We start from the raw sequence: 14,020 nt of genomic DNA, 5'->3' as shown, positions 1-14,020 counted from the left end.
TTTAATTTAGAGCTATTAAGACTACGTTGTTTTGTAAAAAATGTTAATATTCTATTAAAAATAAACTACGTGAGAAACGGGGGAATTCTCTTTAAATAAAGGCCGGTTAGAGTAATATTTTTTAACTTCAAATAAAAACTAATAAAACCATAATAGTGACAATATTGCGCAAAACGCGCGTTCTGGATCTCATGAATATTAATGTTGCGTCATTAATATTACGCAGGAGCGTCGTCCACGTGACGTCTTTATACTCCCGCCTCTACAGGTGACGCATTTTCCGCCAAGATGGTTGTCGGTGCCTTTCCGATTGCAAAGCTGCTCTATCTGGGCGTACGACAATTAAGCAAACCGGTGGCTAACAGGATAAAAGCAGGGGCGCGGAGAAGCGAATTCTTTAAGAATTATATCTGCCTTCCTCCAGCTCAAGGTAAGGTTGTTCGTGTTTAAAGATATGATGCCAGTCCATATGATAAGAGTTTCTGTATGCGTAAGCGTCGAGGGGAAGACACAGCCAATAGCGGTTTGATCGTGTGTGCTATTTAGCCAATCGCGACTGCGGCGGTGTTATCATTGGGTGTATTCAACAACAGATTTACTCGGAGACCAATGAGATGCTAGAAAGAAGGTTCCCTTTAGACAAATGAGATTCGGGATTGCTTAAAGGGGCGGGACTCAACTGTCATTGAGGTTATAGCGAGTAACTGAAAGTGCCTTTTGCTGGTTGTTGAATTTACTTGAAAATGTGTGACCCTTCTCCACAAAACCAGTCCGTTTTTGAAAAGGACATTTATAAATAATCTGTAGGCTGAATAAATAAGCTGTTCTTTTCTTAAGATAGGACGATATTTGACAACTAACGTTACCTATTTGAAAATCTGGAATGAGGGTGCAAAAAAAAAAAAAAATCACCACCTTAAGTAGGACATTTACAAATTATCTTAAAGGAACAGGATGCCTAATATCCTAATGATTGTGGCATAAAAGAAACATCAATAATTTTGACTCATACAATGTTGTTTGGCTATTGTCACAAATATATTGACATAAATACACTTTTATGACTAGTTTTGTGGTCCAGGGTCAAATTTTACTAAGTAATATTTAGTTATCGTTATCTAACATATTTGTACATTTTAATTTATTTATGATTAAATATAAAATGAAACCAATATCAATGTCTAATACAAGCTTTTTCTTTGGTTACATGTAGTCTTGTTTGTAAAACGTGCCACATATCTACATTTTTAGTTAACGTGATAATAGTTATCAAAGTCTCTTTTTATTATGATGTTATTTACGCTGTAGTGTCTCTTATATATTGGTCACCACAAGCATGAAGGTAAAACCAAAGTGTGTTTTTACAGTGCATTGTTGAAATAAAGTAATTGAACGCGTGGTGCCTCTTGTTTTCCCCATAGCGTATCACTGGATCGAGATGAGAACAAAGATGAGAATTATGGGTTTCCGTGGCTCCACCATCAAACCCCTGAATGAAGACGCAGCTGCAGAGCTCGGAGCAGAGCTGCTCGGGGAAGCTATCATTTTCCTCATCGGCGGAGGTTGCATGGTGCTCGAGTACAGCCGCCAGGCCACCAACTCCAGGCGCAAAGAAGAGGAGCTTGCACAAAACATTAACAGCCTTCAGACACAACTAGGAGAGCTTGCGCTAGCCACAGAGACACTGGACGCCCAGATCAGAGAGGTTAATAGACTTCTGTTGTCCTTCCCGGCCGCTCCAAGTAACAAGTAACGACATGCATCGCTAAAATACGCCTGTTCTAAGAAGGGCAAAGAGACTGATTTATGAAAACATATCAGTAGTGGTGCAGCACTGCCATATATACACACACACACACACACGCTCAAAGTCTTGGTTCGGCCATTTCACACAAACAACGGAACCCAAAGCTGTACAAACGAAGAAGGAACAGAGAGTTTGTGTGTGATTTTTGAGTGACTGGTCACCAGCATCACATTTTTTCGTTATGTTTGGTTGGATGATGCCATTTTCAGTCGAAGGTTCTAGTTGTTTGATGACTCTTTAAACCATCGCCAGTGCTTGACCGCTCATCGGTTTGGAGGTTGATTTCATAATGTTTTCTTCATATAATATGCTGATCGTTTATTAATGATTTGAAAATGCACTTGAGTTTTCGATACTTGAATCACAAAATCCATATAGTAAATATGGATGTGTCCCTCGATATAGGAAACAGAGAGCTGTCTCTGTGTGTCCTGCAAGAAAATCCCCGTTACATTAAAAGACAGCTGTGTTTAATATGGCATGTGTATATGGGTGTATATTTATGATTGTAAAATAAAGTGAAATATTCTGATTTTCTGATATTTAATTTTTTTTATTATATCTTGAATGTATTACAATTGTGAAAATATCATGTACATTGTCAAATATTATGAAATTCCATTCTCAAATGATCACATCCAAAAGTTTTAGCCCTTCAGTTTTCACTGTATTCAAGGTTCTGTAAAGACAAATTTAAAAAATGAAGAAAAAAAAAAATCACAGATTTAAAAACAGTAGTTTTGAAATTCTACACGTCTATTGCATTTTTTTCAGTGTTTGTTTTATATACCTGTGTGTATATATGTATGTATGTGTGTATATATATATATATATATATATACACACATTTACAGTAAGTCATTTAGCAGACGCTTTTATTCAAAAAGTTATGCCACAGGCAAAGGCAGTGAAATTCACAACATCATCCCATAAGCCTTGAATTTCCATAAACATTCTTATCTCTTTCTCAGGAAAACAAACATCCCTTGAAACCTAAGATAAGACTTTTTATATTACATTTTAAAAAAATGAATTAATAATATAAAAGTAATACTATACTATTAAATAATAATTTAATTATAACTAATATACAATTCAGTGTAATAAAAAAAGGTTAAATGAATAATGATAGAAAGTAAACACAACACAAATATATGGTTGCTCTCTAGAAAGAAAACGCACGTTTGAAGATGAGTTTTTGTGGCCTTGAAGTTAAACAGTGTAACTGAATGGTTTTTAAGGACCCGCAAAGGACCCCCCTGTGTTCGGCATAGTTCACTGCAAGCGTTTCTGTCATGCATTTACCAAAAAGCTTATTACCTTGTGCAGCTCTGGAGTGATGTGATGGCGATTTAAATACAGATTTCCAAATAATCCGCGACTGGTTTTTATGGCCAGTTTTTCATTATTTGCTAAAGTAAGCCAATGTTAACAGTGCATGTCCTCCCGCTCCGAAATGAATACACGGAGCTCCTGATCTGAAAGCAATATTTACCTGACTTGCTTGGAATATTTGAAAATTGATTATCTGAGTCTAATATGATCCAGCGGGGCCTACTAAAACACGCTGCCCGCCCCTGCTCCACGCTATCTTCTTTTTAAATCATTGCTTACAACATTTTTTCCCCCCTCAGGCTTTTGCGTAACTTTTAGTTTTGTTTTTGTTTGTTTCTTTTGTTTGGCGCCGTAAGCACAAGCGAAGGACCGGCGTGAACCAGCTTAACCAGCGGCCCGTCTTCAAGAGGGCGACACCTCGGTCAGTGCCTGTTGCTTTTTAAGATGTTTTATAATAAACTTGACCTTTACTTAAGACAGTTTAGTTCTGCCAGCAAAAATAGTTCGTGTACGAAATAGTTCGATTTCTTTAAAAACACATATGATGTTATTTATTATTATTATTACTATTATTACTGCGTATGATTGCAAGAGTAGCATTAGTAGACGCTAAGCAAAGAATAGCATAGAAACGCATCGTGACTGAAGCGTCAGTGTATTCTATGTGTGTCCAGTAGGTGGCAGCACTCAAACACTATGGACAACACCGTTCAGTATGTCTCCTGCTGCCCTGTCATGAAGCCGGCGCTGTCCTGTGTTGTTTACACCACTCAAACACTCTCCTTCAACTAACCAAGAGCTTGTGCTGTGGTAAGCTCGCGACACCTTTTTAACTGACACAACAGTTTAGAATCTGCGTTAGAGCAACGCACGTCCATTTACACGAGCCGAGTTAACGTTAGCTCAGCCGGCATGTTCCTGCTTCATAGCTTGACCAGACGCGTTCATGTGTCATTTCTCGTTATATCACATCATAACGCGAATGAATTACAGTAGACTTGCCTGTTAGCGCGCACTCGCCGCATTACGCAACTTACGTTTGCACACTATTTAGCAAATTAGCTGGGTAAAATGTCCCACCCTGTCGGTTTAAATGGGTAGCTGTGTTTTGGGAAATGATAGCTGGTTTCTACCTTAGTAGGTCCAAGTGGTCATCAACAAATTAAAGATGATAGACTATGGCAACAAACTGAGACTAGCATGAATTGGGGTAGCTGGTTTGTGAAACATGATGACTGGTTTTTGAGCTGGTTATTTTGTGAGACCGGTATATTGAATCAGTCAGCTGTTGACCGGTTTAGACAGATGATAAAAATCAAGCTAACATGTTCTAAGACACCAGAGTGGATACGCATCAGCATGTATTGATGTTTTGAACACAACTGTGGTACATTGCGGCAGGTTTCGGAGCGAGAGCTGCTCTCTGTGTCGTGCGTAATGAGTGTGGATGTGAAGAAACTGAAAGTGAACGAGCTGAGAGAAGAGTTACAGAAGCGTGGGCTGGACACCCGAGGCCTCAAAGTGGATCTGGCGGAGCGGCTGCAGGAGGCTCTGGAGGCCGAAAAGGAACTCGCCTGCAACGATGAGACCGGAGCAGGTGGTCGGGTTCGCATGCGTGAAGATCGTTTGATGCATGCTTCGACTACTGATGATGAGGACGCACTAGGGTGAAACATTTGTGAACTCGTTGCATGTTTGCCCTTGACAGGTGTCGCAGAGGCTGGAGATGATGAGCGTTCTGACCGAGGGCAGATGGCCGCTGAGAAAGAGGGCCCTTATATAGACCCCAGTGTTCCTGAAGTCTCTAAAGATGAAAATAAACCCGAGACTGTGGATGTCCAACCGGAAACCGTTGAGACAATCCGCAAAGAGGGTAAGACTGCAACTGGCATTTGTGGGTTTGAATGCATTTCATCAGCAGTTTTGAATTTTGCGACTCGGTGCTTAGGGGTTATGATATTTTCTAGCTAGCTAGCTAGCTTTTCTAGCTTTCTGTCCATCTGATAATGGAGATTTCTTTGTCCGGTGACCGAAAAAGAAAAGTGCAGAAAGAGATATGATAAATAATTCGGTTTAAAGGTAGCAAGTAACGCATGCTTTAGTGTTTTTTTTTTTTTTTAGAAAATGTATACTAATTCAGATTAAATGATTTGAAAATTAATCAATATGAAACAAATAATTTTCACATTCTGTTTACACAAATAAAGACCCATAAAAACATTTTAAATGCACAAATAAAAGGAAGTAAAGTGCACGCGGCAGTCTGATGAATCTGTGTACAAGTCAGATTTTCCAAGTAATATTACTTTAAGTACACAGTGAATATGACAGCTGGATACAACATAGCATTCGGCTCCTGTTATGGATTTTTTTGACCTTTCATGCAGCATGTGACGCCCTGCAGGGTTTTTAATCTGAAAGTGCGCCGTGTATAGAGTTATTCACTCTCAAAAGAAAGAGACTGACTCATCGAAATGAGTAACTTTTAAACCAAATCCCAAGCCGCGTTCGTGTTGATCTCTGCTATATGCTGAATGTGTATCGTTTTATAAATTATGAAGCGGCACCAGTAAAGGAGAAAAATGAGGAGGAGATAAAGACGGAGCAACGGGAACAGCAGCCATCTGGAGACCTGGAGAGCCAGCAGAGCGCAGAGATCAAGGCCGAACAGGACAGACGTGCGCATTGTGGCCACAAGAGGCGCTATGATGAAGGCCACGGTTACAGCTATCACGAAAACCGCGAAGACAGGAGGTGAATTTTTTTAAATTCTATTTCAGCGTTAGGATATTGACTTAATGCACACTAAAGAGCGCTGTTATCTTTACATTGTGATTTTCCTGTGTTTTACCACAGGTCCCATTCACCTTTGCCACCCGAAGAGGACGAGGAAGAGTTTGACGGCACGCTAGTGGTCCTTGACTCTTGTACGGGAGGACTTTCTTTTGTGTAATTATGATTTATGATATCTCTGCATTGCGATAATAATGAAATTCTTTCTGTAAATCCTGACAGATAACTGTGACTTGCACTTCAAAGTCTCTCGGGACCGTTGCAGCGGCTGTCCTTTGACCATCGAGGGGTTTGCTTACTTGTGGTCCGGAGCGCGAGCAACGTACGGCGTAAACAAGGGACGCGTGTGCTATGAGCTAAAGGTAATGTACGTTACCTTTCAAAAATATGAGGTCGATGATACTTTTTTAATGTTTATATCCTTAGTCTTTCCAAGTATGCATTTATTTGTCCAAATGGTAATATGAGGCAAAGAGAGGTTTTTTTTTTTTATTTCATTTACAGATAATTTGCCAAAGCATAATGGCCAAAAAAAAAACTTTAAAAAGACCTTTTGTTGTAGAGTAAGAAGTTTGAATATATTTTAAAATGTACACTTTTTGTAACATTGTAATATGAAAAAAATCTGTCCTTGCCGAATAAAAGTACAAATTTCTTTCCAACATTTTTTAAATGGTAGTTTAGTCCTTTAGACAATCTGACACGGCTGAGTTTGAAACTGAACTGAGAAAGACTGGCCCCGACTGAGCCTGGTTTCTCCCAAGGTTTTTTTTCTCCATTCTGTCTCAGAAGGAGTTTTGGTTCCTTAACGCTGTCGCCTCTGGCTTGCTTAGCTGGGGATAAGTAAAGGTGTACAAATAAATTAAGGTGATTTGATTTAATTTAAAGGATGTTACTGTGAATGGAAGGGATGTGTACAGTCCAAATATTTTTGTTATTAATTACTCACCCTTATGTCGTTCCAAACCCATAAGACCTTAATCTGTCTTTGGAACACAAATGAAGATATTTTTTATGAATCTGAGAGCTTTCTAGTTCTGACCCTCCATAGACGGCAACACACACTGTTCAAAGTCTAGAAACATAGTATGGACATAGTTAAAATAGTTATTTTACGAAGAATACTTTGCCGGGGTCAGAAAGTTCTCCGATTTCATCCAAAAATATCTTCATTTGTGTTCCGAAGACGAACGAAGGTCGTACGTATTTGACACGAGGGAGAGCGATTCCCAGCGACAGAATTTTCTTTTTTAGGTGAACAGATCTTAATAGTTTTCTTTGTCTTCAGGTTATGGAGTATATGCCGGTCAAGCATCTTCCCGGCAGTGAGCCTGACCCCCATGTCGTGAGAGTCGGGTGGTCTCTGGATTCCTGCAGCACGCAGCTCGGTGAGGGATCGCAAGTACGCTCGCATGGGTTTGTTCATAGAAACGATCCTTCTGTGTTTTCACGCAGGGAATGGCTTTGTTTCAGGAGAGGAGGCGTTCTCTTATGGGTACGGCGGAACGGGGAAAAAGTCTACCTGTTGCAAATTTGAAGATTACGGAGAGAAATTTGGTGAAAGCGATGTCATTGGATGTTATATTGTGAGGCCTTTTCTTACTTATCTTTTGGAATCTGTTAAATCGGTGTCTCGGTTGCGAAACCCGGTCTAGGAATGGTCTCGTTCTAGCAATATCTAGTTTTATCCAGTGTGTAACACCTCGCTTGAGTATTAGAGAGCGATGAATACGAGTAAAAGGGTATTTGGGAAGCTCAATTTAGGATTGATTTGTTTTGGTAACTTGCGTCTGGCAAAAAATGGCCCTACCTGTGCTCTAATTTAATTTGTTTGGATTACAGTCGGATGGGACCCAATGTATGATGAGTTCTGTCTAGGCAGGCAGATCTTTAGGTTTTGTAATCGAGAGAATAATGCGAGAAATCCAAAATAAAAATAAGTAACTACCTAAATGAAGCAGTTGACATGGATGTATAGTCTCATGTGTGTCTTTTGCAGGACTTTAACAGTCATGAGCAGGTGAAAATGGCTTTCTCAAAGAACGGAAAGTGGCTTGATGTGGCATTTCACATTTCTAAAGAAGAGCTGTGTGGTCGTGCACTGTACCCTCACGTCCTTGTGAAGAACTGCTCTGTTGACTTTAACTTCGGCCAGCGAGCAGAATCTTTCTTTCCTTTGCAAGATGGCTACGCTTTGATTGGGGCTGTAAACATAGAGGACAGGGTCAGAGGAACTGTTGGTCCCACCAGCAAATCTGATTGTGAGGTAAATACTCCCGATCAGCTCCGTACAGTTAGTAGTAAGCATTAGACTTACATAGATAGTTTTGCATTGTTCACTTTGTTTACGTAACATATTTAAGATAGACATTATCTCATTTGACATTTTTGATAAAATTAACAAAGTATAGGTCCCCTAAACTTTTGAACAACAGTATATATGGTCTCGTATAAATGTCTATGCGTCTACAGTCCAGAGAATATCACTTTTGTGTGTGTAGGTACTGATGATGGTTGGTCTTCCTGCTTGCGGTAAAACCACATGGGCCACTAAGCATGCAGAGAGGAACCCAGAGAAGAAATATAACATCCTGGGCACGAACGCCATCATGGAGAAAATGAAGGTAGGGCCAGCTTAAATGGGTTATTTGGTTCACATTTGAAAAGAAATCACGTTCTTGGGTCCAAAAACAAGTGCAGGCAAATGGAAAAGTTTTTATTTATTTATTTTTTACCTTATTTGTGAATTAGTAATGTAATAATTATGTAAAATATACATTTTACAGTTTAAAAGTTTAGTCTGTAACTTTTTTTTTAATTAATGAAATTAAAACATGAAAGTTTTAGTCTGCCAGGATATATATATATATATATATGTATGTATATATATATATGTATGTATGTATGTATATATATGTATGTATATATATATGTATATACATAAACATAAATGATTACTGTTTTTTTACTTATCACATTATTATAAATTACATAATAAAGTAAATCAAAATAGTATTTTTAAAATATTATTAATTAATATTATATATAATATTAATATTATTTTAAACTATAAAACTATTTCACCCTATTATAGTTTTTTTATTATATTTTTTTATCAAATACATGGTCAATATAAAAGACTTATTTCAAAAAGGAAAAAAATCCTATCAACCCCATATGTGGAAAAAAAAAACTTTTGTGGTTCTTTATTATTATTATTATTAATATTACTATTATTATTTATGCCAAAGACAAAGTACAAAAAAACAACCTTATATTTAAGGCACCATTAATATACATAATGGATTTAGTTTTTACAAACCAAATTTAAGAGGATTTTATCAACTGATTTACAAATGTTGTTGTCCACATATAGAGGAGAGTGCAGCATGTGTCTGGAGATGGCCTCCGCATTAGCAAGCAGTACTCTGACTCTTAAGGTCTCTCTGCAACCATGCTTTAAATCCTCTTTGGGCTTTTAATATAGCCGGGTCAAAGTTCAAGATACATCCTTTATGTCTTTCAGTTATCACAATGCCTAAATATGTCATTTCAGATTTAACTGCTTTATTTAAAAATAGTGGATGCTGTACAATCTTTGATAGACATTAATTCACATTTACCTAATTTTTTCTGGTTCTGTTCTGGTATTAGGTGATGGGATTACGTCGCCAGCGAAACTATGCTGGGCGCTGGGACACCTTGATTCAGCAGGCCACTCAGTGCCTGAACCAAATGATCCAGATCGCTGCGCACAAAAGACGGAACTACATCTTAGATCAGGTACTGCAAACACATTCATGTGACTCCCGGTGAAGACAACTGCGAATGACTTCTGTTTTTCTTCTAATGTGTTATTTATTACATTTTCAGAAGCCTACATTTGAAATATTTTGTGCGTATGGATCACATTTATTTGAATAACATTAGTTAATGTGTTGAATTTACAGCTAAACTGGTTATTGTACGTGAGTCAGAAAACGTTCCCATGGTCAAGGAAATATTTTTTTTTCTTCCTGTAAGCACACACTGGCTCTGAGTAAAAAAATAAAATAATAATAAAATATTTTCTCTCTTGGTGTTTTGTTCTTTTAACATTTCTGCAGTATTAGTATTTTTCTGCCAATGGAGCACAGTACTATAATCAGATTTTGCTAAACATAGAACATAGTTTAATATTTTGGTACATAGTTTATTTTTCACAAAGTGGTGATAAAATGATCTCTTACACCTTATAATTCCATAATCAAAATTATTACTAATGGTGTAAAATTAGTTAAAGTCATCATGAAATCAAAATTTACATTTTGTATTATTATACATCTATGCACATCTTTTTTTTATCGTCATGTGGCAAACTCTATTCTTTTGACATTAAAAATGTGGAAAATATGCAGTCATAAATGTATAGTTAAAGTTTAACATTTTACAATTGAAGTTCTGGTGCACAGAACACACACACACACACACACACACACACACACACACACACACACACACATAAAGTAATTTAGAATTCAGACACCTGTAATTCAAGTGTTGTAAGGGTGCATCAGCTGGTGCTAGGACAGAAAGTTAAAAACACTCTCACTTCATTGCAGGGTTCCAGATTTAATCAGGGAAAAACAATGCCTCTCAAAAAAAACAATAATGAACAGCTTTTACTTCTCTCTTTTCATTACCGATAGACAAATGTATATGGATCAGCCCAGAGACGAAAAATGCGTCCTTTCAAAGGATTTCAACGCAAGGCTATTGTAATCTGTCCCACGGACGAGGATTTAAAAGAGCGAACGTTCAAGCAAACCTGTGAAGAAGGGAAGGATGTGCCTGATCATGCCGTTTTCGAAATGAAAGGTAAAACAATTTAGCTTTTTGGTTATACACTTTAAAGACACATGTAATGCTTCATCAACAAAAGAGTTTGTGTCTTCGACCTCTGTCCTTACTTCGATTGGACTGATTTAAAACCATTTTTAAGTCTTCTAATAATTTTGAACACCACTGTAAAAGACACGTCCCTATTTCCTAACATGTTTCTGAGGTCGCGCTTGGTAGGCAGCAGTGCTCGTAATTGACTTCTTTTGCAAGGCTTCTTTTAGCAATGTTTTGCAATAGAATTTTATCAGAAAGTTTCTCTTTCTGGTGTTGTAATCTGTCTCAACTTCTTTCCCCTTTCCCTCGAAGCCAACTTTGCGCTGCCAGAGGCTGGAGAGTTTCTGGATGAAGTGACCTTCGTTGAGCTCCAAAGAGAAGAGGCTTGTGAGCTGGTCAAACGGTACAACGAGGAGGGCTGGAAGGCTGGGCCTCCTCCTGAGAAACGCTTCGATAACTGGGAACGCCGGAGACGTGAAAGCAGCTTCCAGCGGTACGACGACCACAGAGGGTCGAGAGGAGGCCCTCAGAACAGAGGAGGATCTGGAGGGAGCTACGGGGGAGGTGAATTGAACTTAGCAGGGTGTCAACTTATTCAAAAGTCTGCCGTTAGTGTTTTTCAAGGCGTCATCCTGCTCTCTGCTTTTGTCAGGTTATAACCATGATGGATACAATCAGAACCGCTGGGGTGGGAATCACAGAGACGGGCGAGATGGATACGGCATCGGCCATCAGTCTGGGGGAAGCTACAACAGCAACCGCTTTAGCTCTTATAACAAAGAGGGATATGACCGAGTGAGTCTGTGAACAGCCAGGTATCTCTGTTAGACATGTCTTTTTTAGATGTGTTTATGTTTGTTTCCACATTTTTTGCATTAGAGCTATAACCAGGGTTACAATCAAGGCTATAACCAGGGCAACTATAGCCGAGGAAACTACAACCAAGGCTATAATTACAACCGATACCCAGATTATGGGCAATATGACCATGACAGTCGAGGATCTGAACAATCATATAACCAGCAGAACTACAATCAGCAGTACCAACAGGTGAGTTACAATGAATGTTGCATGATTCTATGAAACAACTTTTGCTCTGATAACTGATAGGCTGTAAAATAACACTTTTAAGAGCTTCTAATCTGCTTTTCTTGGTCAAAATGGGAATGTATCCATCAACTATCTATAAATGGGTTTAGTGCCGTGGATGTAAATGAATGAATTTCGGCATTTTCAGAAGTTCACCACTGTTCACCACAACCCTAGTGATAAATATTTCAATTCAACCAAAACGTGGGTTCCTTGTAAAAATAGAAAAGAAAGAAAGATCTAACCAAAATGACTTCAGATGTTGCATCGCAACCAATTTATGTTCATTGATATATTTGTTTGGTTTTGATAGAATAACCTGTTTTTTTCACTTTCAACTACTTATTTTGGCTTGGTTTCCATATGATTACATTTTGGAAGTAATAATAATAATGTGATATCACAGTCAGTGTTTAAATAATGCTGAGTTTGTTTCGTCCATTCCATCTACATCCACCTAGAAAAGTAGTTCCATCTTAATTGGAAAATTTCAGCAACGTTACTTTTATCGAGTAACCTTGAGCAACAACAAATACAAGCTTTCTACTTTTAAACATTCTGACTTAGATTCTAAGTGCATTACTGTACTGTGTATTCATAAATACAGTATATTCAAATATTTCATAATTGTCTGTTTGCTTTATTTCTAAATGTTCCTAGAGTGTGTTGTAGAATATTTTTTTGTGTCCTGTAACATTTAAACACATTTTGCTTTATTAGATCATAGGATTAAAAATGTTAAACTGTATTCATAAAGATCAATATGTAGAAGCAATAAAAGTTGATGTGTGATGTTTTTCTCCAATGCGCACAGCAGTGGCAGCAGTATTACCAGAATCAGAACCTGTGGAACCAGTACTACGGTCAGTATGGGAATTACTCTGGACAGCAGGGCGGCCAGAGTTCACACGGCTCACAGTAAACAGGAAGTATGCTCTGTTATCGCAGACAGCCACGTTAAAGCTTCAGTACTGAAAATACATCCTTCCACTTTAACTACCTTTACCACACGTCTTGTTAAACCACTTGCACATTTTTTTTCCAAGACATAGTGAGTCGACTGTTAGGTCAAGGTTTGTCGATTGAACTGAATGGCTCAGTGTAAACTTCACTGGTGCAATTATACTAATTAGTATAACCAAACCAAATGTTTGAAATACGAGCAGCAATAAGACGGATTTCTGGTATGTGTAAAGATATCGTTATGTCGAGGTGCTTGTAGTTGTAGTACCACAAACAGCCTGCAGGTGTAGAAACTGTGAGACGCTCCCTCAGCACTGATTGTTTTGCCAAAAACAAGTTTTTGTTGTGCATAAATTCCATTTAATTTGGAATGTAGATGCTTATCATATCAACTATTTTTAGTCTTAATTTAACACGTTAAGACATGTTAAGTATGTTTTTTCTTTCAATTGTAGATACTTAGTGTTTAATATACTCGCTGCTGTCACAGCCACGCAGGATGTTGTTGAATGTTGAAAAATGTTGCACTGAGAACTAAAACGTTTTATTCGTCTTAAAGAGCGTCGAAAGGTCGATCGTCCTGATTAAAGTTTTTCGGAACCGTTAAGTTCATATCGAATGTCATTATTTGTTCTGTTCTGTTCAATCCATTGTTGCTTTTGAGAATTAAATTATTAAACACTACCGCGACTCTGATGATGATTAACAAAATTCAAACATGATTTACGATAGTGTTGTTGTTAAAGGAACACTTTTTGCAAATGGGCTCTTTCTCCAACTCCCTCAGAGTTGAGTTTTACCGTTTTTAAATCCATTCAGCCGATCACCGGGTCTGGCGGTCGCACTTTTAGCATAGCTTAGCATAGATCATTGAATCCGATTAGACCAGTAGCATTGCGTTCAAAAATGACCAATATTTCTCCTATTTTTAAAACTTTACTCTCTATAATTATGTTATGTACTAAGACCATCGGGAAATGAAAAGTTGTGATTTTCTAGGCCGATATGATTAGGAACTATTCTATCTAGCTACTGGTCTAAGTGGATTCAATGATCTATGCTAAGCTATGCCAAAAATGCTATTGCCACACTCGGAGATCGGCTGAATGGATTCGATAAAACTCAACTTATTAACTCTGGGGGAGTTGGAGAATGAAC

General features: G+C 38.0%; 2 protein-coding genes across 8 annotated transcripts; both read left to right on the top strand.

Annotated features, from left to right (window-relative positions):
• The first annotated feature begins 136 nt into the window (after positions 1-136).
• On the top strand, positions 137-2,339 carry opa3 (outer mitochondrial membrane lipid metabolism regulator OPA3). Its single transcript, XM_043264803.1, has 2 exons — positions 137-430; positions 1,422-2,339. Exons 1-2 carry the CDS (start codon positions 289-291, stop codon positions 1,751-1,753), a joined length of 474 nt encoding a protein of 157 aa, XP_043120738.1. The 5' UTR covers positions 137-288; the 3' UTR covers positions 1,754-2,339.
• Positions 2,340-3,439: 1,100 nt separating this feature from the next.
• On the top strand, positions 3,440-13,546 carry hnrnpul1 (heterogeneous nuclear ribonucleoprotein U-like 1). 7 transcript variants are annotated; one of them, XM_043264634.1, is made up of 17 exons: positions 3,440-3,563; positions 3,820-3,952; positions 4,544-4,739; positions 4,851-5,015; positions 5,704-5,896; positions 5,999-6,069; positions 6,158-6,297; positions 7,224-7,323; positions 7,391-7,521; positions 7,935-8,201; positions 8,437-8,559; positions 9,590-9,718; positions 10,624-10,792; positions 11,123-11,374; positions 11,463-11,605; positions 11,690-11,860; positions 12,714-13,546. In XM_043264634.1, exons 3-17 carry the CDS (start codon positions 4,580-4,582, stop codon positions 12,819-12,821), a joined length of 2,322 nt encoding a protein of 773 aa, XP_043120569.1. In that variant the 5' UTR covers positions 3,440-3,563; positions 3,820-3,952; positions 4,544-4,579; the 3' UTR covers positions 12,822-13,546. The 7 variants fall into 7 exon arrangements, with proteins under 7 accessions (XP_043120569.1, XP_043120570.1, XP_043120568.1 ...); XM_043264635.1 differs by having other exon boundaries at positions 3,549-3,563; positions 3,817-3,952; positions 7,409-7,521; XM_043264633.1 differs by having other exon boundaries at positions 3,549-3,563; positions 3,817-3,952.
• The last annotated feature ends 474 nt before the right edge of the window (positions 13,547-14,020 follow it).

This window comes from Puntigrus tetrazona, chromosome 18 (genome assembly GCF_018831695.1).
Source record: "Puntigrus tetrazona isolate hp1 chromosome 18, ASM1883169v1, whole genome shotgun sequence".
Lineage (NCBI taxonomy): Eukaryota > Metazoa > Chordata > Actinopteri > Cypriniformes > Cyprinidae > Puntigrus > Puntigrus tetrazona.
The sequence above is the reverse complement of the archived record's forward strand: the minus strand, read 5'-3'. Positions and strand labels throughout refer to the sequence as shown.

Excerpts from the sequence above, each read along its gene's own strand:
- opa3 (XM_043264803.1), top strand. The coding sequence starts at position 289 with ATGGTTGTCGGTGCCTTTCCGATTGCAAAGCTGCTCTATCTGGGCGTA. Across the intron at positions 431-1,421 it reads CTGCCTTCCTCCAGCTCAAG|CGTATCACTGGATCGAGATG; the intron begins GTAAGGTTGTTC and ends TTTTCCCCATAG.
- hnrnpul1 (XM_043264634.1), top strand. The coding sequence starts at position 4,580 with ATGAGTGTGGATGTGAAGAAACTGAAAGTGAACGAGCTGAGAGAAGAG. Across the intron at positions 5,016-5,703 it reads TGAGACAATCCGCAAAGAGG|CGGCACCAGTAAAGGAGAAA; the intron begins GTAAGACTGCAA and ends TAAATTATGAAG. Across the intron at positions 5,897-5,998 it reads GAAAACCGCGAAGACAGGAG|GTCCCATTCACCTTTGCCAC; the intron begins GTGAATTTTTTT and ends GTTTTACCACAG.